Here is a 24784-nt window from a genome sequence, read left to right on the forward strand (position 1 = left end):
ATCGTTCGTCATTTTCTCTTCTGTACTAATGGGTGGTCGCTTTGGCACTGTATGTAACTATACCGTTTATGCTATAACAACAGCTGATATTGCATCGTCTCGCGATCCGAGATTAATGGAGAGAGAGAGAGAGAGAGAAGCGTTTCTGGGGAGTTTTCAATCCTTTTGAAAAGCATGTATAGCCCGCCGAGTCAAATTCCACAATTTCACGGCAGCTACGCTATTGTGTACACACGAGCGATGATCATCGGCGTTTTAATATACCTGTTGTTCGGCAGCGCGAGAAAACGCTGTGATCCTCGCGGCTGGAGAGGAAAAAAGCGAAGCGTTTAATCGAAATCGATTACGCGGGAGAATCGCGCTCGATACAATAAAGCCGTCGTCGTGAGAGAGTTCGTAGTTTGTTATTGTGCTGCGGAGCGATTGTTTGAGCGGATACTCTCAGGAGAGAGAGAGAGAGAGAAGTATGTAAAATCCCAGAGGAGTGCAATTACCGGCTGCGCCACCGACGCGTCTATAATCCGATTGAAACGCATATGCAGAGAGAGAGAGAGAGCACTTGAGGCGTCGACCCCTTTTTGGTTGCATTGATTCTGTGTAGTAGGTATACTCCCCCGCGATCGCAAACGTTTGATATGATGTGTGTCATTGTTCTCGTTCGTTATGTGCTAAACGGATTGATGCTCTTGATTCGCCGAGTATGTAACGTTGATTACTAGTCTACTGTGTATAGGAGTGGGGGTGTTTTGACAGGAGCATTATGCTGGGTTTTTAAATAACTAATTTTTTTTTTTTATTATTGAGAAATTAAGAGTAATGTAGGCGCTTACGAATACTAGAACGACATTACAAAGGCCTATTTTTTGGAGCACCAGAGTAAAATTAATTTTTCAAAGAGCTGACAAAGATAAGTACAGGGGGTGGTGCAACTGAAGGTTTATTTTTAGGAAATTAAAATTTTTAGTATCAAATTGTTTGACAAATATTTACTTGGGTAAAAAGGCGTACGTTTGTAACGCACCGTTTTCTGCACCTCTACAGACATTAATCGCTAATAGTAATAAATAATTGTTATTTGTACCAATTGTCATCGGTTCCGACTGGGCGATTTTTCTCCCTTTATTCCCCAAAATCAACCAATTAAAAACAGGCCTTTCTCGAGCTGCACTATACCTCCCTATAGAAACCATCAACAATATATACGCGCACATAGAGGCTCTCCTATAAGCAATACGCTGAAACAGCATAAATCAGGAGAAGCCGCCATGTATAGCTGTGCTCTCTCTCTCTCTCGGTCATAAAAGTTGACGAGCGTTTAAGAAACATGCCTTCGAAGAACATGCAAGTGTGCCCGATGCGCATATAACGTTGTATACAAGAGCGAGCGGAAGGAAGGACGGTGACAGTGAAGCGCGGCGGCTCTCTTTTAAAGGCATCGCTCGCGCGCAGCTACCGGTCAGCAGCTTTATCGTCCGCAGCACAGCAGCAGCAGCAGGAGATAATTGCAAAGCTTAGGAGCTGGGTCATTCATAGAGGCTTCTTTTTACTCTTCTAATACACTCGTTTCTTCTTTCGGGCACGGTTAATGCCAGTATACAATCTATACTAGCGCGACTCGTCTATAATCGGCGAGAGAAAGGCTGAGATCAATCAGCCGAGATGAGAATTGTTTTTTTCGACGCGGATCAGTGAAATCGATCGACACAATGCAAGGGTGGACGCGCGAAGGGGGCGGTTCGGCGGAAAATATAATATAGCGCCACTTGAGAGTAGAATAGAGAAAGAACAAGCGACGCGTCTTTAGCCGGCGCGTTATAATGGATCCGTGTGCCAGGTTTCGGCGAATGTATAGGGAAAACAGCAGTGGGGCCTTAACTCTTTCCTTTGTTGCAGAGTCAAAGTCGACGCCCACCGAATATACAAGCAAGCGCATCTATAGAGACTAGACACACACGCGCGTGCGTGCGATCTTTCCCGCCTCTGGCGTCGATCGGCAATTTGCTTCCCTCATTCTCCGAACAACAAATAACCCTTTGTCATCGTTCCTCCTGCCGACACAATAGGACCCGTTTCTTTCTCTCTCATATTTGCAAATCCGCAAGCGCTGAATAAACAGCGCTCTTCGCATCGTATAGCCGCTCGCTCGAAATGAAAATTATCCAGCGATTAGCATAATTCCTCATACTGCTGGAGTTTCCCGCGCGGAGATTTCCGAAAAGAATTGCTTCTCAGCGCTATTATACCTGCGCGGCTCTGCGCTCGTAACTTTCCGCGTAATAAGTCATCGCGTTCCACGCGCGCTGCGCGAGAGTATGCAAAACGTGCGTAAAATGACCGAAAGCGTTGCATATTAGTGCGGACCGTATAGCGCCGCGAACGTTATACTTATGCGGTGGAGAGCTTTTTACGATCCGACGAGTGTTACGGGGCTGCAGCCTCGATTAGAGGAGAAACATTTTTCGACAAATTTTATAATACACCAAAGGGAAGCGGGGCAAGGATAGGAGCTCTCAAATTGCGCGCGCGACGATGAAACCGGGCACCAAGGTTTCGGGTGTCCCCGCGCGCGAGAGAGAGAGAGAGAGAGAGACCACCGCCGATGACGACGCCGAATATGTTATAAATATACTCGCCTCCTCTTTCTCCTCGTCGATCGAATTGTCTTTTAAGAGAGAATGCAGGACGATTTGGAAAGTCACGAGTCAACCCCTTTTGGAGTACAGCTTGGTGATTCAGCGGCGGCGGCGGCGGCAGAGGGAAAAAGGATCGACCTTGCAAATCGAGGATTTTCCGCTAAGCGGCGCCGCGCGGCCGACATGAAACGGCGAAAGCTTAACGAGCGAGAGCCGCTTTTTCTCTCGGCGCTCGTTCCTGCCGCTTTGTGGAACGCGCAGTTATATGCGTTTCTTTTTTTTTTTAAGGCAAAAACTATGTTTTATACTGTAATATTGATATTTTGACGAGGTGTGATTGTGGGCATTGGAGTAGGGAAGCGATTGTAACACAACAAGTGAACGAGGGCATTGCTTATGGTTAAAGATTCATTCGTATCGTTTTATTCATCTCAACAGCAATATAATATAATATAACATAATACGTGATATGCGTAGAGAACCATATCAAAGTGTACGTTTTTGTTTTTTATCAGTCTCTTGTAGAATTGTATCTCGGTATAATACAAATACTAATACTAATACGTGTACGTGCGATACAAAAGAGGAAAGAACTTGAATATATTTACAATTTTTCTTCTATTTGGCAACGAGATATGCTTATACGCGACTGGCGATCGACACTACAGTAATAATAATAATAATAATAATAATAATATTTACAAAACTATTATTTACAATAGACGCGTGTAACGTTGATCCGCAGATTCCTCCCTAACGCCGGGAAACCGCCTACCTGATATATATATATATATATTTACAACGAGAAAATTCTAAAAAATAAAAATCACTACTGGAGCAGGTCGTAGAGCGCGGTGATGTACGACTGGGCCATCTGCAGGGTCTCGTACTTGGAGAGCTGCCTGTCGTTGCCGAGCGACGGCAGGTAGGTGCGGAGCTTGTCGAAGGCCTTGTTGAGGTTCTGCATGCGCCTGCGCTCCCTGGCGTTGGCTGCGAGTCGCCTCTTTCTCACGATCGTCGAGTTGACGCACTTGCCCCCGCGTCTGCGCGTCGAGGACGATCCCGAGGAGTCGAGCTCGCTCTCGGCCTCGCTATCCCCCTCCTCCTCCTCCTCCTCCTCCTCCTCGTGGCTCGTACCTCGTGGTGCTTGCTCCTGCGGCTGCTGGCTCGGCATAACCTGCTGCTGGCTCGTCATAACCTGCTGCTGGGGCTCGGGAGTGTACTGCTGATGGGAGTACTGCTCGGCAAAGTGCTGCTGCTGGAACGAGTGGTACTGGTGGCAGTTGGTGTCGGGCTCGGAGGCGAGGGACGTGCTGGTCGGACTGAGCGATCGCAAGGAGGCCGCCGGGCTCGGAGTGTGCCAGCCGTCGCTGTTGTTGTCGTAGGCGCCGGTGCAGTGCTGTGGAATCGGCTGGAGGACCGAGAGGCTGCTCATCGGCGGCAGGCTCAGCTTGTCCTTGCAGTAGGCGCTGGGGTAGCCGACCGGCAGGTCCAGGTACGTCGGCAGCTCTTCCTGCTGCTGCTGCTGCTGCTGCTGCTGCTGCTGCGGCATGAACGAGTTGTAGTTGTAGCGGAACATGTCCATCTCCATGGCTGCACTGGTTCCGAGTTTAAAATGTATATATACGAACACTGCACTCGCGGGAGAAACTTGAACGTGTTGTGACTGCTGTGTCCAAGACCGTGTGCGTATGCGAACTCGAGCGCGTCGAGATGATCTCTGAAGCGGGAGCGACCGCGCGGCTGGATTTATTGGCTCGAGAGCCCGTGCAGCCCCTCGCGGAGCACGTGCTGCCGGCCAATGGGAGCCGAGCGAGAGCAACCCCCTCCATATGCACGCAGCGCCGCATCAAAGCGCTCCTTTACGGCGCGTACCTGCGCCTCTTTTAGCTGCTACCTCTACTTAAACCGGCGGCCGTTGCGGCCGACGACGACGCGGGATCGTCGCGCAACAGGTGGCTCCGGAGCGGCGCCTCGGCCTCTCTCTCTCTCTCTCTCTCTCTGTACTTCGTATATAGGTACTGCACTTGCTACCTGTCTTCTTTGCGCTATTACGCGCTGCGTACATTTCGACTGAATTTCAGCGCATGTATCGCCGTCGAGTTAATTCTGCCCAGTCATATAAGTAATATTTGAAATCTCAACACGGCCGAAACCGATCCGAGGCTGATCTCTATGCCTAAAATAAGCATTTCTCCCCCCCCGTGTTTATCCTCCCGGCCAAGCGTAGAAAATACACCCGCGAGGCTTTCCGATGACGCGTGCCTACGGCGGGTTTGTTATAACAAAAAAAAGTTACAGTAATTTCGCTCCCTCCGTCGTTCTAATGATTCTGCAGGAGCTATTCAGAAGTCGACTACCGCTGCGGAGCTCGACTATTCGTCATAGACTGCACCGCTACGGCGCATACCAGTGCGTATTGTGACGAGCGACGCGCGCTGCTTATGATGTCGATCGACGGGGTTAAAAAATGCGGGATGTAAAAAAATACGAGAAAACTACGCCGCGCGGCCTTTATGTATAAGGTGCCTCATTAGCGCAGGATCATTGTTGCGTGATTCGGTCTATTCGGTTACTCCAAGCCTCTTGCGGTCGCGGAATCCTTTCGGCCAGATGCGCTTTGAATGTTCGAGTTTTTGAAGCAGCTTTTTCGAAAAACTGCCTCTCGTTTCACTATTCAAACTGTGTCGTGCCGCGTGTCTTGACTTTTTTCGAGTCTGTTTAGACTGTCTCGTATACATATAATGGCCCTTAACGATCGCCGGCGTGTATTGAAGAGTCGAGCATAATATACAATGTATAATGTAAGTAAAATGCGTGTAAGCGAATCGAGTGGGAAAAAGGGTAGACATACCAGAGAGGCGCGTATCCAAGGTCCAGTTACATCTTTACTCGCTCAATTAGCGAAAACAGGTAGGACAAAATTTGCCGGCCCGGCTACGGTGTGGTCCCTCGCCGCAACCCGATCCCTCTCATTCCTCTTCTCGCCGCGAGAGCGCTGCAGCGGCCCTACTTGGATTTCGCGCGCGCGAGAGAGAGAGAGAGAGAGAGAGAGAGAGAGAGTTCCGAAAAACGCATCAGCACTATAGAGAGAGAGAGAGAGAGACTGAGTAGTGCACTGTGTAAGCCCTAATTCTCTCTTCCGAGTAGGATTGATCCTTTTTCCTTCAAAGGAGTATAATCGCCTAAAAGCGAGCTGGCGCTTATCGCTTCCGCGCTATCTCTCGTCCTGTGCCAGCGGCCGTGATGGACGCGATAATTTGCGCCGACATCGCGCTTATTCCAACTTTTTCGTCGATAGACAATAGAAAATCGTTAGAGAGAGAGAGAGAGAGAGAGATTCGACGCGCGCAATATTAAACGATGACTCTTGGATTGCCCCGATTTCGAGTGGAGGATATATTCTGCACTTTCCCTTTTCGGGGCTTCTTGACGCGCTGCTGCTGCTGCTGCTGCTGCGGGGATCAGCTCTCGACGTCGCGGCGCACAAAACGTGTAATTTTCGGGAATTAAACCCGCATCAATTCGTACGCGCGTTCGATTGCCGTGCGTGTGCGAGGGACTGGCGTATACTACTTGGCGTGGAATCGGTTCGTCGAGTGCTCCTTCGAGTCGAGTACGTGTGTGTGAGTGTGAGAGAGAGGAAATCCAAGAGCGAGCGGTTGGGGCGTTTGAAAAGTTACCGATGGCGGAAATTAGGAGAAGAACGCGCACTCGGAGAAAGGAATTTTTGGCACAAAGTTGGCGTTTTTTGACGTTTAAGGATTGTGTATTTGGCATGTGCATTTAATTTTCTCTCACAATACTCAATACTCGGCGAAACTCGTGTTCTAGCTCTGATCGATTAAATATGATAATTTTTTCAATTTTTATAGACTACTACAAATAGACTATACGCTATTACAAAAACTATTTTAATCGAAGCTTCCCATTCAAGTGATAGTTCGCATGCACCCCCGTCGTACACATCGAGTACTTAGACGTCTCGTTGAGCGAGATTCCCCGAGCGCACCCGCTATGAATTCCCACCGCAGAGTATTAACTCGGCTAGTCGCGAAAACGATGCGCCCTCTAACCGATTTCGTGGGAACGCGCTGTTTTCCCCTCGCGCTCTGCATCCCACTCGAACAAGTTCATCATCGATTACAATTTATTTCTTCATCCCGCGAGTGTACATAATAAATATCAGCCGAATTATACACACACACCGATTCACAACGCAGCTACTTCTGAAAGTCAAAATAATAACAAGGATGATCGAATCGACGCGCGCGTTTGAATTCTTAATAAAGGCCTACGCGCGCAGCACATCTCTCAGCTCTCTGAAATGCACGTGGGCATTAAATCTTCACGTGTGTGTCGGTGGGCCGTCAAACGTTTCCGAAGCGACCTCCCCTGAAAATCCTATAGACGCATACTATCTCGCATACCGAAATCCGAAAAAAAGGAGGAATAAAGCCAGACTATAATCCACAATATACAGCTTTTCCTCAACCGCTTGTCTATACGAGCTACTACACACACACACGGGTATATATATCGCATCAGCGGAGGCTAGCATTTGAGAATTGATTGCTTTCATCTATTAGGCCTTGTTCGAAAATGGAATCGCCGCCGCCGCCGCCGTCGTGTATAGCTTCTCTACCCGGCAATTACGCACGGGCGAACTGCCTCATCTTCCTCCAGACTCTCTCCCCCCCCCCCTCTCTCTCTCTTGTGCCTATACAGTGTAATACACACACACAAGCGAACGAGGCCAATTCACACGCTCTCGGTTATCTCCTAGCTAAAAAATCCTCGAAATTCGGGACAATAAAGGAATCGAAATCAGCATACACCGCGTTATACATAGTAAGAGAAAAGTGAAAAAAACCATGAATCAGTAGCGGCCCACCACCGGCGGCGGCGAGTCCGGAGGATATTAATGAAAAGCAGCGAGGGAAAAATCATACATCACCGGCGCAGAGGCGAGCGGGGCGTCGAGAGTATAGCTACACGCGCAGCCCCCGCCCCTATACATGCATACAGTGTATGCAGAGAGGGATAGAGAACGAGCCCGAGGAGGTCCGCGTACGTCCAGGCACTGATTCGGCCAATTAAAGCAGACGAAAAGCGCAGGGACGATCATTAATTTACAAGCTGCAGCCCTCTCTCTCTCTGTTTTGAATATTCATGCGCTTGACAAAATTGAGCCGTTCGCAGAGCTGTCAGCGCCGAGTATGGGATTATATTGTTTGACGTATTACATGTAGGTCAGTGGGCTATAATTCCTAAATATTATGCACCGGAGAAGATACACACAGAGTAGAGTATATACAGCGAGTTCCGCGAAGAAGCGGCGACAACGACCCGAGCGCCGCGTCCAGTAGCAACAAAGGGGGGGGGGGGGATGTAACGGTAAAGAGATAAATCTCCCGCATTAAGCCAAAGGACAGCTCGCGCATATACGTACGTACGTACAGCGTATTACTGCTCTCTCGCTGCTATTTGCCTCTTCGTCTTTGTCTCCGTCGTCCGACTACCGGCGCAATGACGAGCTCTCTTTTCATAAAGGTAAACGCTCTCTATACCCTACTCGAGTGCATACACACACGCGACGTTTCTTCGAAAGCCGTTTCTTATTTTCTCCTCATGCACTACACACGATGCTAAAATCATTGCATAATTGCGCATGCGCTATATGGCTGCGCACTTGTTACATACCGCGACTGCTCTCTCTCGCATACTTATAATAATAATGCCGCGCGCGAGCGCACTTGGCCCTAATTGACGCGCGCGAGAGCGCTTTTGTCGTATCGATTCATATACGCCGCTGCAGCTGATGGAAAACGCGATTTTAATGCGCGGGAAATTTCAATGTCAGAGAGAGATCTCCCCCCCCCCTCCCCCCTCCGGCGGCTATCAAGCGGCGATTTGTCGTCGTTTAATTCCGGCTTTTCGCGCGGAGAGCGCGATCATTTGCGCGCATTACTAAACTATTAGGAAGTTATTAGGGATTCGATGCGCGCGGACGAGCTCTGAGGCTTTTATATGGAAGATACGCGCGGCTACTGATTTATATAAAGTTTCGACGGGCACTCTGTGTTATTTTATATTATTTCGTGTGTAATTACAGGGAGAAAAGCCGAAATTTATCTATTGGTTTTCGCTTCGAAATGTCTCTATACAGCGGAGTATCATTACAAAGCAGGTGTCCTCTCTCGGCTTTGAGACCGCACGTGCCGCCGCTGTCGAATCTGGTAATTGGCAAGGCCGAGATGTCTCTCTCTCTCTCTCTCTCTCTCTCTCTCTCTCTCCTCGTTCCGTAATTGCGCAATTCAATCGAAGAAGTTTATCCAAACCTATATAATATAGTCCTCTCTTTTATAACGCGTAAACTTTTCCGTATACTTCATAAAAGGCTAGTCTGTTTTCAATCCATGCTGCGTCGAGTGGGTCCGCGCGTCGGCGCTTTGTAAAGGGACGAGAGGACGACACTCGCGCACGTGAAAGTCATTTCCAGGCGGCGCGCGTGAAAAGCATCAACACTCGGTTTCGTCTTTCGCCTATATAAAGAAAGAGAGCCGAAAACCACCGAGACTTCCGACGGGCAATTATCGTTCGACTCGGATCGACACGGCGACGAACGAAAGAGCAAGTTAAATGTCTCATTATATATCTTATTACAAGGCGGCGCAGGTATTACGCAGTATAGTGAGAGAGAGAGAGAGAGAGGGCTTGTTCCGCCGCTTGTTTTCTGCGAGAGGCGCGCGCGAACTACGCCGGTGGCGGCCAGGCGACCACACGTGTGTGCGACCTCTCTCTCTCGCTTTTACGACTTTACGAGTCTCATTTCGGGGGACACGGCACTCTCTTTTACTCCCCCTCTGCGATGCTTCATGCGCTGCGGGGGAAGAGAGGATTCGAGAGTGAAGACGTTGCCGTTGCGCGCTACTTCATCCGAATTATACGACGGGTTATCGTGTGGCAAAAAGAGAGTAAAGTCGAGAGAGCTTATTTCGTTGCGTAACACGCCTATATGGTATACTAGTTTGCTATGTGGCTCTATATATGCGTGTGCCTAAGGTAAACAAGAAAAAGCGATGCTCTTTAACCTTGCTTGAAACGTCGATGCGTATTTATCAGGCTCTCGCTGTCCCTACTGCGAGTTCGTTTACGGCAGTATCTCGACGCACCTAGGCGTATTTGGATCTCTTTATAGTGTGTGCTCCGATTGCTAGTTTAGGATCTTATGTGCGTCTAACGTCGATATTCGATATGATTGATTGCAAAGTGAGTAGCAGGACATTACAGGTATTCCACGATTAATTCCTAAAGCAGTACAGACGGGTTATACTTATGCACTTGTGCGATTTCAGAGCAATGAGAGCGTCGTCCCTGCAGGCGACAACGAGTCGAAAAATTGTAATTACTCAATTTTTCTTTTAAAACGAGAAAAAATGCTAATAACACTAGCCTCATTATTCTATTGGTCTTTCGCAGATAGCACCTTTGACGTGGTTCTTAGTCAATTTGAGCGATTTCACGTTGACAGCCAGCAAGCAAAACATAGCGCATTTAAAATGGAAAACTGCAGTGAACTTGATACCACGGGTATACACTGTACACTATTAATTCGTATAATCCAATAACAGTAGCGTAAAGCAAATTTTATCGGTGTAATTTATTTTATTACAGTCGAGGATCTAGCGGTCTCCATATCAACAATGGACTTCGCTAAAAAAGAAACGCTCGAAATACGCACTTTTAGAACACTAAAATCTGACAGTTTCTCTCTGCACAAGCTACACGACGAAAAGTGTCCCACAAGTCCCCATAAGCATCGCAGACGAGCAACAGGCCGACACCGCAACCATCGCCACTGGTCACGTTTCTGTAGCATCAAGAACGTGCGAATATATTTTAGCCAGCTTAAAATTGTGAGTCTTCCGTCACGGTAGCTCTAGAGCATCCGCTAATGGTGCAAACACATAAGGTGGCATGAGTTTCTCTCGCGCGCAACAACGTTCGTTTCTTTTTATATACAAAACTTTTGTATCTCGTCTAACAACGAATAAAAGGACAATTTAAAGTAGAAATTACGTTCACTTGATAGATTGCACGCGAGAAAACGGCGCGTCGTCACAAAATAATAACATCCTGTATGCAGATGACGTAATTATATATACAGCATGATAAAACTATAGCAAACTCGAGCAGTCGGTCAGGAACGCGAGCGCGCGGCGCCATTGGTTCGCGGAAATTTCGCCGGCTTTGTGTTGACAAGCTCTCTCGACTCTTTCGCGCGAGACAAAGACGCGTCCACATATCACTCCTATAGCCGAGCTTTATTAGACGCCGGATTTCGCGTCGTCGAAGTAGTTTTTCGTCGCATTCGTGCGTGTAGAGTACAGGTTAAGTGTCAAAAATGGATCTGAAAAAAGAAATCTTGGAGGTTGACGTCGAGGTAAGCTCGACGTATGAGGATGATGTGCCTTGCGAACGAATACTTTATTGTGTGCTGTGACGTGTATTTTTCAGAACGAATCTGCAGCTCTCAGCGATGATTCTTCCGTCATATTCGTTTCGGATATGAGTGTAAGCGATGTTGAGAGTGTCAATCTCGATGATGAGGACGCTATCCTCGACGAGGACGATGAAGGTATGATCGTTTGTTTGTCAATTTCATTTGTTTGATGAGAAACTTACGATGGGAACTTTTTGATCTTCAGAATCAGTAGATAACGAGATGCAAGTGGTCAGTGAAACTATCACTACTACTGAAATAATAACTAAAACAGAGGAAACAATTTTGAAAGTTGACAAGTCTACGCAAACGTATGAGAATGAATTTCCTGTACAGTCAGTCGCTAGCCCAGGTAAAACAGATTTTGCTTCATGATTTACTTCATGTAAGCATGTATCGAATATGGTACTTAGAAAGCTGTTTATTTTGATTTAGGTACCTTAGCACTACCCAGTATGACGTCAACTCCTAAAAAAAAGATCAACGTTCTCAGTGTTTCTGCTGTAAATTGTTTGAATATCTCAGCAGCACGTGATCCTACGCTTAGCCAGAAATCAACGTCTAATATTCAGAGTGTTCCTTATGTTTCTCTAGTGAACATTAGAAAGAACCCAGCTATCGATTCCATACACAAACTGAATGCTATCAATAACAATGAGAACACTGACAAGAAGACTGACAAGAACACTGCATCTACTTCAGGCAAGAGCAACAATTTAAATACAGTTGACAAAAATAAGAAAAATGACACGAAAGATTTGGCAACTATTTCAAGCAAAAGTAAAAATTTCAATGCTGTTAATGACAAAGAGAATAGAGGCAAGCATGATACTGTATCTAAATCTAAAAATGACAAAAATTCACAAAGCTCTGTAAGGAGAACTTGGACAAAAAGCAGATCGTACCAGAACCACAGGGTCCAGCCATATCAGCGTTACAACAATTATTACTCTGGAAGACAGAATGATTACGATCGATACGGAGGTCGCCGAAATGACTACTACGATAACAGCTCATATGGGTACAGAGGTCGGTACCGGAGCGAGTATCAAACTAATAATCGCTACAATAGTAATCCGTACGGATATTGCGCTCCGTACAACAGTTATAATCCCCAGCAAAGTTGGCAAGTACAACATTACACTTACCAATTTAAAGAGCGTTTGTTTACCGGATTCGTCCGATTCATGGATTTTGTATTTCAATATGATTATACTCGCCGTAATTAGTGTTAGATTCAAAGCGTCAAACGAGTTATACAAAGACAAGTTGTATACCTTAAAAATTAGTAAAACTCAAAAGATTATAACGTAAGGATACATAACGTAGAAAGATCACGCAGGTATTGATTTTTTATATCAAGTCTATTTCTGTATGTTAAACCATGTTTTTACTTTTTGTTCGTTTACAAGCATGTTCGTATTTTTTTTAAAAGGAGGCTTCAAAAGCTCGATGCATCGTTATTTTTTATTTTTATAAAACCGATCCGAAATATTAATGTTTCTAGAAACATCGATTGAAAAAAATGTATACCGAATTGTGTGTTTTATCGTGTCGACACGAATATACGAAAAATTCTTCTGTATAGAAAGGCAGCGATGATGATTTTTTTTATTTACGAGAATCCTCCGCAACAAGCACATCATACACACCTCCGAGACGAAAAGGAAACCGCGCGCGCGCGCGCGTTGCGGTATGACTCGCAAAGTTTTCGGCTCAAGCCCACCACCTCGCCGTGCTCGTAACGCATCGGCTTTTGCTTTTTTCTTTCTTTCTTTTTTAATTACTCGCTCGGAAAGGATCATCGGAATGCAGCGAAAGAAGGAAACGCAAGCAATTAACCCCTTTCGTCGGCTCCTCTTTCGGGTCGAATTTTATTTTTCACGCTACCGGCGGAAAGCTCTACACCCTTTCGTGAATCAGGCGTTTTTCTCCCCGACTCTTCGCTGCAGTTTCTTTGATCTTTGCGAGTGCGCTATCCTCATTGGAAATATGAAAGAAATGTGAAGGTACGTGTACAAAACAGCGTCGAAAAGTAGCCATATAGACAAACGAGAGTATTATTACACAAGTATATCCGAAGACAAAAAAAAAGCGCAAAGCGCGTGAAAGCGAGAAAAGCGATTTCTTTGCGTTAGGGGCGTGTAATAGCGGATTCGGTCTCTTTCTCTTTCTCTCTCTCTCTGTATTATATGCAGAAACAACAAACAGGTATAATGTACAGTGTATTGTGTACGAGGCTGCGATTTGGCAGCCTGACACAATGCGCGCACGAAAAGCCGCTTCGACGATTCAAAGGAGCAGCGCTACCAGGCACCCCCGCGGAGATCAACGGCTCCCCCGGGCAAAGCATAATACACCAGCAGCTTCTTCATCTTCTTTTCTTCTATTTTATTCAGAGAGTCAAAGACGACGCCGCGGCCAGAGTGGATGTATTTTTTTTTCTTCAAAATTATCAGAAAGAAGAAGGAGAGTCCAGGATTTCCAGGAAGAAGCATTTGTTTTAAGGGCCTCACGAATTTCACGCCTATTTGCGAAGCGGCAGAGATTCGCAGAAACTAAAGGTGCCCGGAAGCGAAGGTTTAAGCGTCCGTAAGTATGCTAAATTGGCTCATTATATCTTCACGATTATAAGAATCACGTATTCGGAAGCTGCGATGCATATTCGAGATAACCGCGAGAATCGCTCTCGGTTTGATGGAGAATAAATACGAATGGAAGTATATGTAAGCGCGAAGCGGCGCAGGTATAAAGAGAAAAGGAAGCTAAAACGGTAGAGAGAGAGAGAGAGAGAGAGAGAGAGCGAGCGACGACACGGCAATATACGGCGCATCAGCGGACAACGATTCGCTGCGTCATACTTTGCCGCTACTGCGCGCATACAGTACAAACTCTATTCTCTTTTTCTCTTCTCTTTGCAGATCGAGACGCGCAGAGAAGATTCTAAGCGCGCTGTTGCAGCTCGTTAAGGACGAAGAACTTATAACTGTGAAAAAAGCGAGCCGTAAATTTTTCCAATCGAACTCTGGCGAATACTCTATGGCGCACACATCATCAGGAGCGTCGACTTTCGCGCTCGACTTGGCATTATACGCATCAGGAAGCGCAGAGGAAGCAAGCGCGAGCATCGGACACGGGATACGTATATAGGTATATGAGAGCACACGAGTGGTATTAGAGAAGAGAGAAAGCGTCGGCGGCATGAAGAAGGAATCGAGAGGAGAGGAAAAATGAGGGCCGCAAATGAGCGCGCACGCGCCACTCGCGCCCGCCACACGACCCGGAGCCCCTACTTCGCTCCGGTCTCGCGCACACCTGGGACAGTTGGCAAGCGTAAAGCGCTCCCGAATGTATCCACAACACACACACATATATATACTTATATAGAGAACGTCGCCGCCGCTAACGTCTAATAGCTCGTCGTCGTGTATATACACGAGGGCGGCGAGTCTCTTCCATCTCGGGCTTCCTTCACGCCCGCGCAGCCCTTCCCGAACTCGTCCGTGTGTTTGTGTGCGATGACTCGCCGGAACCGTAAAGGTTTTATTGTATTATGCATGCAGATGTAGCCTCGATGATCAATTGAGTCATTAATTCATGCTCGTGCGCTTTATTGCAGCAGCTTCCGTCGAATCGATCAATCGAGGAGGGTTGACAAAAAACCAGGAGGCAAAAAAAAAGAGGACCAGGTATCATCGCGCTGGTACACACAAAAGGCTCCGCTGCAGCTTCCGTTCGAGGATGCGTGCGTTATATTATTGTGCGTGATAAAGTGAAAGAGCCGAGAAGACGAAGAGAAAAAAACGATACGGGGTAATAAGAGATCCGGCTCATAAGCACCGCATAGATCTCCGGAGAAAGTGTGAAGAAAAAAAGTCGTATATCGGCACTCCAACATGTGGCCACGTGCCAGAAGAAGACGAGGGGAGTAGCACCTGATTTCTTCGCCGGCATTGGATTAAACCCTTCGAGGGGAGAGAGACAACTTTTGGAGAGAGGGAGAGCAGACATACGCACAAAGAGATAGAGAGGAGCAGATAGAGAAAGAGAAGTGCAACACCGGCGGACTCTCCTGCTCGCCGTATGCTACCCATATGCCGCAGTCGTTCTCTTCCTCCAGGAGAGAGAGAAGCACCCCTACTCCGAGCCACTCTTTTCCTCCCCAACGCGCAACACTTGTTTTCTCTCGTTTCACCGTCGTCATCGTCCGCGCGCCTATTTGTTTATCTACGCGTACCTGTACACCTTCTCAATCTTATCAACGCATGCGCGCGCTCGCAACAAGGGGGAGAGCGAATCGGCTTTCTACAAGGGCGGTGTCGTCTCGGACCGCCCTTTCCGAGCAACAGGCGATTCGCCGCCCGACGAGCACTCGGGGATTAGCTGCCTTCGGAATTTATTTTTATGTACACCGCGGAGCTGAGTTACGTACTCTCCAGCTTGAGAAATGCAGTCGGAGCTGAGCTAAAGGAAAGGCGATAAAACCGCGCCTACTGCACGCTTTGATTGACCGATGATATCCGCCGAGAGAAAGAGCGCTTTTCACACGTTTCCCGCATCCAGAGAGGATGTTACGACGGGCCCGTCCGAACTCGCGTCATAATTCGGCTTTCTTTTCTCATATGTGTATGGGCTTATTTTTTTTCTATCGGTGCAACGTAATTATCACCCTTTTTCTCGGCTCCGACTTTTTTTCTCGTGTGCCTCGGCGTTATGAGCAGCATCACTTTCTCTCGGATGCGAAGAGGAAGGGAAGAAGAGGAGAAGATGCGCTCGATTAATGAATATCCGTATTATACACGAGGGCCGAGGAAATCTCACGCTGCATTCGTATTCTATACTCGGTTCACATGGACCCTTCCACACTTCCGCTTTCCCCTAATCTATTCTTCTCGCTTTTTTATTATAATCATCGCCGCGCACGTATAGCTCCACGACGTCCGATCAAGAAGTCTCTCTCTCTCGGATTAAAATTATTCGAACGACGCCGCTCTCTTCCGCTCCCGCCGACAATGGCGGATGTGGGCGGTACCGCCGAAAAAGCCTCGAAGATCGCCAAACTTTTCGCAAAAAAAGAAGAAGAAGAAGAAGAAGAATCGTCGTCGAGGGAAAAAGGGCTCCGACGACGAGCGACACAGCGTGTTGCTGGTAGCGCCAGGCGAGAGATGATTTACTGGCGCCGAAATCTCCTCATCTACTAGTATAGTCGGTGTACTACAGCGAGGGAGTCAGAGAAGAGAGGACCTCGCCGCCGCCGTGGTTGCGGGCGTCACAGCAATTAAGATCCGAGTGTTGCGGATGACACTTTCTCTTCCGGGTCGTCGTGTACAAGAGGACCGGCGCCAAACGAGCTGAGAAAACAGCGTTTGTAAAACAACGCCGCTCGAAGGAGCCCACCAGCCGCGAGCTAGCAGATAACAAGATAAACCTTGGAGTATTTCTTGTACCTATAGCGCCTCGCAACTGTGTCGTAAATTTCTTATGCTACGCCGAGGCGCTTGACACCTCGACGGTGATAGCATCGAGGCTGGTAGCGGTAATTTTTTCTTCGGCCAAGTTCGCCGGTTTTAACGCTATTGTCCGCAAGAATCCGGCAACGCTCGTTGTTTCCATCGGAATAATCAAACCGAACAATAGGCGCACAATACCCATACCATCCCTCCCATAGCCACATCAGTGCCAACCGAGTGGCTCAATCCTCTCCAGAGTGCAATCGATATTTCCGCAAAGCTGCGTTCTCCAACCCCCGAAATATGAATCTCCTTCTCTCTCTCTCTCTCTCTCTCTCTCTCTCTCTCTCTCTCTCCTTTTCTTTCACTTTCCCTCGTTCCCGGAAGAAAAAGCGCGATGGCTATCTGTGTCATCGCGCGCTGATGGAGCGGCTCGGATCGCACGGCGCGATGTGTATAGCGCCGTCGTTCATAAAAACAAAGGAGAGCAGCAGCGAGAGAGGACTTGTCTCGATGCCCGCAGATAAGGGTGTCGAAAAGCCCCGAAGATCCGAGATCAGCTGGTTCTGCGCTCTCTGTGGCGTGTGTCCACTGCGAGAGAGCGAGCGAGCGACATCCAGAGTGAGAGAGAAACTTGGGGAATTTTCATATTCAGGAGAGTATCAGTGCGTTGTATAGCGACTCTCTCTCTCTCTCTCTCTCTCTCTCTCTCTCTCTCTCTCTCTCTCTCTACCGGTATAATGAGTCGGCGTAAATTCATAACCCAATAACTCAATTTGGTGCGGGTATTGTGGAGAAGTGACGAGTAGGTAACGTGATATTCCAATTATCTCGTGGATTGCTCCTCGATTTTCTTTTGTAATCGATCTTTTCTCCCTGTGCGATTTTGAATTTAAATGTATTCCCTGAGACAGTACAAAACGTTGTCAATACGTTTACTTGACAAGAACGTTGCGAATACGTGGTTAAGTCCGCTCATTGCTTGAAAAGATGAAAATGTGTATTAGCGTTTGCACAGCGTTAGACAAATATTTATTGGAAAAGGTAATTGAAATCATTTGAAAAAGATTTAGGCTAAAATAAAAATCAAATTATGGAGTAGTATCTGGATGTTATTTTTTAAGTAATATCTTTCAATTCTTTATAAGTAGTTACTATTTGAATGAAATGTGAGGCAGACTTGAGCACTTGTTATTTTGATGTAAAGTAAAAGTTTGGACAACGTTTTGTGCTAATAGGGTTGATTTTCTTGCGCCATATATGATTTCAGTCGACTCGCAGTGATCGCAACCGATTTAGCCTATGATCCTCAGCCTGTACAAGAGCCAAGTATAGGAGCAAACATTTGTCGGTTACAAGCTTTTTCACGGCTGCTGCACAGCGGCTCTCCGAAGAAAGTACAAGATAAGCTACCCCCAAAACCGAGATCCTCGGGGACGATAGCTTTCTTTCTCCTAATGCTTGTCTAGTTAAACGCTCACTTTCTCCCTTTTTAGCTTATACATATAAGTATGAGCAAAGTCGAAAAAAAGCCGTATAAATTTATCAAATTCAAAGAGTTTTTTTCTTCTAGCAAAAGCAGCAGCAGTTGTCGCCCCTATCCAGCCCGACTTTCTTCTTTCTCCGGAGAGTAGCTGAATATTCAGCGCAGATAATGAGCTCTAGCGCCGGAGGACAAAGAGACGCGGTCGCAGCCAAAAGGAAGATAAGCGATCGACCATAGAGCAAGAGGAGAGAAATTTTCGGTGGCGCTAGAGGACACACTGGTGGCAAAATCTCTTCCGCGGAGAAAGCACACCGTGTACCCTAATTTGTCTTCTTCGCGTAGGGAAAAACTGACCGGAGAGCGCCGGTCTCTCTTTCGCGAGACGCTGCGGCTATGGGAAAAAGCGTCGTTCGGAATCGCGCGGCTGATTTGAATTTTACTTCTCTCTCACGGGAATATCGGCTAAGCGCCACTTTCGAATGGCCTACTATAGGTACTGCGATGATTTACGAGGAGCGAGTCGCTTAAGACGACGATGTGCAAAAGTGAAACTCTCTCGATCGCGCGAATTATAATATGCTCGGCAAGGTGTTAACATTCCGAGGACACCTGGAATGGGCTTTTCGAAAGAGAAGAGGACGAGAAAAAAAATCGATCAGCTGCCCACGGGTGGTCCAGCAGCAGCGGCGATTCTATATAGTGTATACGTATCTTAACACAATCTCAAGCTCGTATATCGGCGGGCCTACCGAAATATCATATCGTCCTCCCGCGCTTGAGACAAATTCGCTGCGACGTGTGTGTACTGCGTGTGTGTGCGTGTGGGGCTGGTGGAGCCGAGTTATGCGCACTCGAACGATCATCGAGCGTCGATCGCTTCGTCCGATATAGGTATTACTGTGTGTGTGTGTGTGTATACTGTATATAGTATATGGGAGATCGGTATAGCCGTCTTTCTATTATGGGTATAATGGCAGTGCTATGAATGAGGGCAATTTTACTATTGACGTATGGAGATTTTCGCAGCTCGCCAAGGGGGATCGAATGACCACATTCAAATTACGAACTCGCTATTAGATTCTGATCTGAAGTAGATAACATTGTATGTTGCAAGGCCATTTTTAATAAGAGAATATAGTTTTCGAAGAAACTGTAAAAGAACTCCTGTTTTTCGACTTACTATAAGATTCGCATACATACTGTTGTAGGGTTGGATTTTATGAAAATAAATTTAATTGTTTCTCAAAAATTTCGTACTTTTCTGTGCCAAACTTATTAGTTTAGTAAAATAGAATGAATGTTTGCGTTATACGCTGTGGCTACGTTTAAGCTCTGGTTTAAACGCTGGAAAATGAAAAACTTGACCGTTTTTTTTACATATTGTAAAAATGCACCCTTCCAAAAAATAATCAACTCTCGACAATCTCAACAAAAATTGCTTACTTTCCCTCAACGCGAGGTGTCCGCCGGTAACCCAATACTGAGTATCTCGCGTCGCTCTCTCTCTCTATGATCCCTGGGCTCGTCTCTCCGCGGGAAAAATTTAAAAAAATGCGCTCTGCATCGATCCCATGGTGGTCCTTCAAATATCCAAAAACCCAAATTCGCGCACGCCTTCAACGCGTATAACACAACCTCCTAGACCTGCAGTAAAAGATTCAATTCACAGCCGTGAGCGAGGAGCGTCACTCAAACGATTGTTTCGAATCCGCACGTTATACGCGCTCGCGCGAAGGCATCAATTATCGAATGAGTGTAATCAATCACGAGAGAGAGAGAGAGAAAGAGTCTATAATATATAATAGAGAAGGCGAAGAAGAAGCCCGAGCGCAATGAAAAAAGAAGATAAAGACTGAGCTCTCTCGTCTAGGCTCCTCTACTACACATACGTATATAGAGCTAGACGAGTGTATATATACGCTGTGTATATAGGTATACGATAAGTGTGCGCGTGCCGGGCACGAGCCAGGCTTCTAAAATGACAGCTGTTGCTCGCGCCGCTGCGCAGCTCGAGTCGTTCTCTCGGCTGCGCGCGGCTAAATTAAATTCAACAGCAACAGAGTTTCCACGTGTTCTTCCGAGCGCTATACCCGCATATAACACAAGGTAGAGGCTATTAGGGCAGCGCGCACGCGATGCGAGCAATCATTATCGTGTATTATATACGTACGCTTACGCTATACGCGGCTTTTCGGCTACTGTATCCGACTATACTTTTTTGCGCCTCTCTCGTGATCTCCTATTGAATTACGTTATTACACGCTCTCCTGTATGCGCGCATCGCTTCCGAGAAAATCGCCCGTCATTATCACCGGCAAAACTGTGTTTGCATTGTGTAAACGGCCCTCGGAGAACGAGCGGGGGTGGCGCTCTTTAATTTCGAGAGTATACTGCTAAACTGGCCCGTTTTCAACACCTCGCGAGCCTAGAATTATCACGTATATTATGTTTCAAGGCCTTGTTCGATTATAGATCGATACGTAATATATAGTTTGCATATACATGTATTATAAGCACACTTGCAGAGCAGCGATCGAGCGCACCTGTGCAGCAGCCGTAGCCGCAGGTGCCTTAAATACACTCGCGTATACGGCTTCCAGTCTCTCTTTCTCTTCTGGACCAAAGTCCGTATGCTTATTCTTACGACTTCCTTCCGCTCCGCCCGCGCACCTAATTAACTATATATATATATATATATATTGTGCCTCAACTTTTTCAAAAGCGCGTCAAGGCCGTGCCAAAGCGCTGTTTGCTCTGCAACAAAGTATAAAGGAGTATATAACGTGGAAGCAATAATCGCCTCGACTTCCGTATTGCGGCAGCAGCAACGGGTGTACCCATATTATGGGCGTAACGCTCATTACCGCTCGGCTCGCAAATCAAAAACCTTTAGCTCTCTCAGCGACACGTGCAGCGGCGCGCGCCTCGAGTCATCATCGTCATCGTATATCCCAACCCGATACGCAGTGTTCCAGCTCGCGCGCGATAATTTCCGCGCGACGATGCAACTCATCAGCTGCCCGGGGATCGGGTCACCCTTATATTATCTTATAAATGTTTTTTTTTTTTTCGATATATACAAGCGCACGTATAATATTTGGAAAAATACGATAAATTCCATAGCCGGCGGTTACGGACCACCTATGGATCTCAGAGAAGAGAAAAGAGAGTCGCGCGCGGGCGGGGATGATGCTGGAATTGACATGTGAAGCGCCGAGAGAGGTATACGAGAGGGAAATATATATATATATATATATATATATTCATAAAAGAGAAAGGCTCGCGCACCGGAGACAAGAGAAAGAGACGTCTCTGTTCTGTCTATTTCGTAAATAAGCCCGAGAACGCCCAGTTTCCACTCCCCCCACAGAGGCTGTACGCCATAAAGCTGCCCTGTCCGCATATGGAAAAATTCGAGAGAGAATTCCAAAGTTATTTCCCTTAATTGAGAGAATCTTCGCTTTTCATTGGATTCTTAGATATATTATAACAGCCGAATTTCCAAGCGACGGTAGAAAAAATAAGACAACACTACTCGCAAAAGAATACAGCACACGGCAAAGTACAATTAAGGCGCTGCGCGTCGGGCCGAGAAAGAGCGCGGAGAGCGTTAAAAGGTCATTACAGAAAACAGGCTTATAATACGTACGCAAAAGAGGACTGCTGCTGCGGAGCAGATACTTCTCTGCCGCTGCCCATCTCTCTTTCTCGCGTTGAGGCTAGTCTGTGGCGGCGACGGCTAATGTATCGCGTGAGAATTTTTAACGTTCCTCCAGAAGAATGCAGCGCCGCGCGCGACCCTTTTCTGCGAGAGAGAGAGAGAGAGAGAGAGAGAGAGAGACAGAGAGACGGCGCACCTACACACAAACATCAGCCTCGGATTCGGCTTCCTTTTAACTGCGGCGATTTATCACACGCCGACGTATAGTGTTCGCTGCGTGCTGATGCTCACGATATTCTGCTTAGATTGCGTTGCGTATGTGTGTGGGAGAGGATTAAAGTATCGTGTCAAAACGTCGGGCCCTCGTTACTGCGGGGAGATGCTTCTTTTTTTTTTTTTTTCTTTTATTGCTCGACGGTTCATTTGAGAGCTCGTTCTGGTTTTTTCCCTCTTTTTACCGGAAAACATTGGTTGGAGACTATTCAATCGCTATATTCGTAGCATATTCCCCGATCACTTATAGTACATATATATAAGTAAATACGGATCACGCGTGCCTTACAACAACAAAGGGAGATTTAATCAAGCTGCCTAATATCAAGGTTCGATCGTGTGTAAAGACCGAAATTAAAAGCAAACGCTGTTTCGTCATAAGGTACGAGAGATCGAGTGAATTTTTTTTTTTTTTTAATTATACTTGTGGATACAAAGTATTACGTACAGGGATCGCTATAATTACGACAAAACGGTCTGCAAATTGATTGTATGGGTCGATCTCGACGATAAAGAAATCTGTGATGCTAATGAAAGATCGCCCGCACAGGTTTTCAAGGAATCGACAGGCCCCAGGAGCGCGTTTAGAGAGCCGTGATCGAGAGAACGCGGCCGCAAGTGATGACGGGTGTCATATAAGCAGCTTCCGCCTGTAATCTGAACTTCGTTTATTTGGTTAACGTTAATAATTTTAACATTGTATACCTGTAACACCGGTTTAATCAATATGACGTTAAAAAAATTATTTTCGAATTTTAAAAACTAACATTTATTGCAATCTTAAGGTATAAATATTCATTGAATAAAAATGCAATACACATAGATTATTAAACTATAGTGTTTTCATACAATATGATTAAATATCGTGTATTAGATTAAACAAAGCCTTGCAATGTTATTTACTTTCTTAGCATTACTAAGCTGCAAGAATTCGTTCCTCTAACAATTAGGCGTCCACTGCGCCCCATATAGATGCACTGCCACAATGCTGTACACATCTTGATATACCATCACCCATCATCATCTCAACGAGTGGGAATACAAGTAAGGACAGCTCGCAAATACGCAAATGAGCTCATGAGCCCATAGACCAGTCGATGCCGTGTGCCGAATCGTAAGCTTCGTTCTTCTTCCCTACATCGCTATACAAACGCGATGCTACCCGTGCTGCTGCTGCTCAGGATGATCGCGACCGCGGGAAATAGCGTATAACCTCGCTATATTGGTCCAGGCGATCCTCAGGCGGGAAACATGGGCCCTGAAAAGTGAGCGAATCTTCTCTAATTATCCGATATTATTCACAATATAAAATTCGATTTTTCGCAGTGCTGGACGCCTCTTCGAAAATACCCCCAGGCATCCCGGAAGGCAACATCATCGATCTCGGCATGTTCGACGAGTGCATGGGCATCGCCTCGCCCAGCAGCAACGTCACTGACCCCCTGAACCCGAGCCTTTCGATCTGCCTGCCGAGTACTTGCAACGGCCCCGACATCGTTAACCTGTTCAACCGCATGATCGGTATGGTCAAAATGGATTCGAGGATCTCGGGATAACCGTTGCCTCGGCTACCTGTACCTCCGTGTGAGAAAGAAATTTGGGATAGAGAGTTCATCGTCTATTCGTATAAGCTTTTGTTTGTATTATACGTTATCGTCGTTAATTCTCATATGGAATAACCGATTTTCAGCTCGATCGTCGCGCTCTACATCGGTTTGCTGATCCTCTGCGCGATGCTGGCGAGCGCAGACACACTGTACTCTCGACTCTTGCAAAATTTTCATTGATAAAAGGCGCCATGGGCTGTGAACGTAAATCTGTGGTTTTTGATTTTATAATGTACTAATCTACTATACTAAAACTATTTTATTTATTTCAGTGGATGAAATCTTGGAGATCGCCGTATATTTTCATCGCACCGTTTACGGTCGATACGGTTTTCACGCTGAGTGGGTTTCTCAAAAAACATCGCTTCAACATACTTAAATATTATTTGCACAGATATTTAAGGTGAGCTCAATCCTTTATGAGTTTTACAAAATGGTTCTTTCACAAATATGAAACATAAAAGTGTGCTTTTACTGATTTTACATCAACACCCGCCGTAGCGGCTTTGATGATATTTACGGTTCTGTTTGTGCCGCAAATCACTTCTGGGCCTCACTGCAGGGATTCACTGTTCAGCTTATTTGCAGGAAGTTGTCGGAAAAAGTGGTGGACGAACTTATTGTACGTACAAAACTTTGTCGAGCAGGACAACTTGGTAAGAGATACTTGTATTACTTGTGTTTGGGACACTTGTGGTATTTGGCGGTGGATATGCAGCTGTTTCTTGTATCGCCAATAATTTTATATCCTCTTTATAAAAAGCTGGGCTTGGCTATTTTATTTGCGCTTATCTTAGTTACTTTGGTGACTCCTGGGGTAATTGTTGGAATCAACAAGTATCCTCCCTTTTCTTTTATTCATAACAAGAAGTAAGTATTATTTATTTAAAAGAAATTTCTTCACAAAACTATATGAACGCTATTTACGTATAAATTTTAATTTTTAGTTTTCAGCTGATCATGGAGGTATTCAAGGAAATTTACGAAATGCCTTACAATCGAGCTAGTGCCATGGCTTATTGGAATCTTTCTTGGATTCGAATTAACGAATAGTAATCGACGTCTCGGAAAGGTAGATTAGATTTTCCATTATATGCTAGATTCTTATCACAAATTTACTTATACCTAAAAGTATCTCAATATATTTTATATTTTATTTGTATAGTTA

General features: G+C 46.2%; 2 protein-coding genes across 5 annotated transcripts; one reads left to right on the forward strand and one right to left on the reverse strand.

Annotated features, from left to right (window-relative positions):
• Positions 1-3027: 3027 nt before the first annotated feature.
• Positions 3028-4860, reverse strand: LOC100118123 (basic helix-loop-helix transcription factor amos). Its single transcript, XM_001602124.6, has one exon. It carries the CDS (start codon positions 4222-4224, stop codon positions 3463-3465), a length of 762 nt encoding a protein of 253 aa, XP_001602174.1. The 5' UTR covers positions 4225-4860; the 3' UTR covers positions 3028-3462.
• A 4888-nt stretch (positions 4861-9748) lies between these two features.
• LOC100118080 (GATA zinc finger domain-containing protein 4-like) lies at positions 9749-12738 on the forward strand. Of its 4 annotated transcripts, none has more exons than XM_031930442.1 (7): positions 9749-9905; positions 9992-10037; positions 10116-10235; positions 10311-10552; positions 11154-11274; positions 11345-11491; positions 11575-12738. In XM_031930442.1, the coding sequence occupies exons 1-7, from the start codon at positions 9891-9893 to the stop codon at positions 12366-12368; spliced, it is 1485 nt and encodes a 494-aa protein (XP_031786302.1). In that variant the 5' UTR covers positions 9749-9890; the 3' UTR covers positions 12369-12738. The 4 variants fall into 4 exon arrangements, with proteins under 4 accessions (XP_031786302.1, XP_032455461.1, XP_031786301.1 ...); XM_032599570.1 differs by having other exon boundaries at positions 10116-10226; XM_031930441.2 differs by having other exon boundaries at positions 9781-9926.
• Positions 12739-24784: the final 12046 nt, after the last annotated feature.

The sequence above is a fragment of the Nasonia vitripennis genome, chromosome 4 (assembly GCF_009193385.2).
Source record: "Nasonia vitripennis strain AsymCx chromosome 4, Nvit_psr_1.1, whole genome shotgun sequence".
In the NCBI taxonomy this organism is placed as follows: domain Eukaryota; kingdom Metazoa; phylum Arthropoda; class Insecta; order Hymenoptera; family Pteromalidae; genus Nasonia; species Nasonia vitripennis.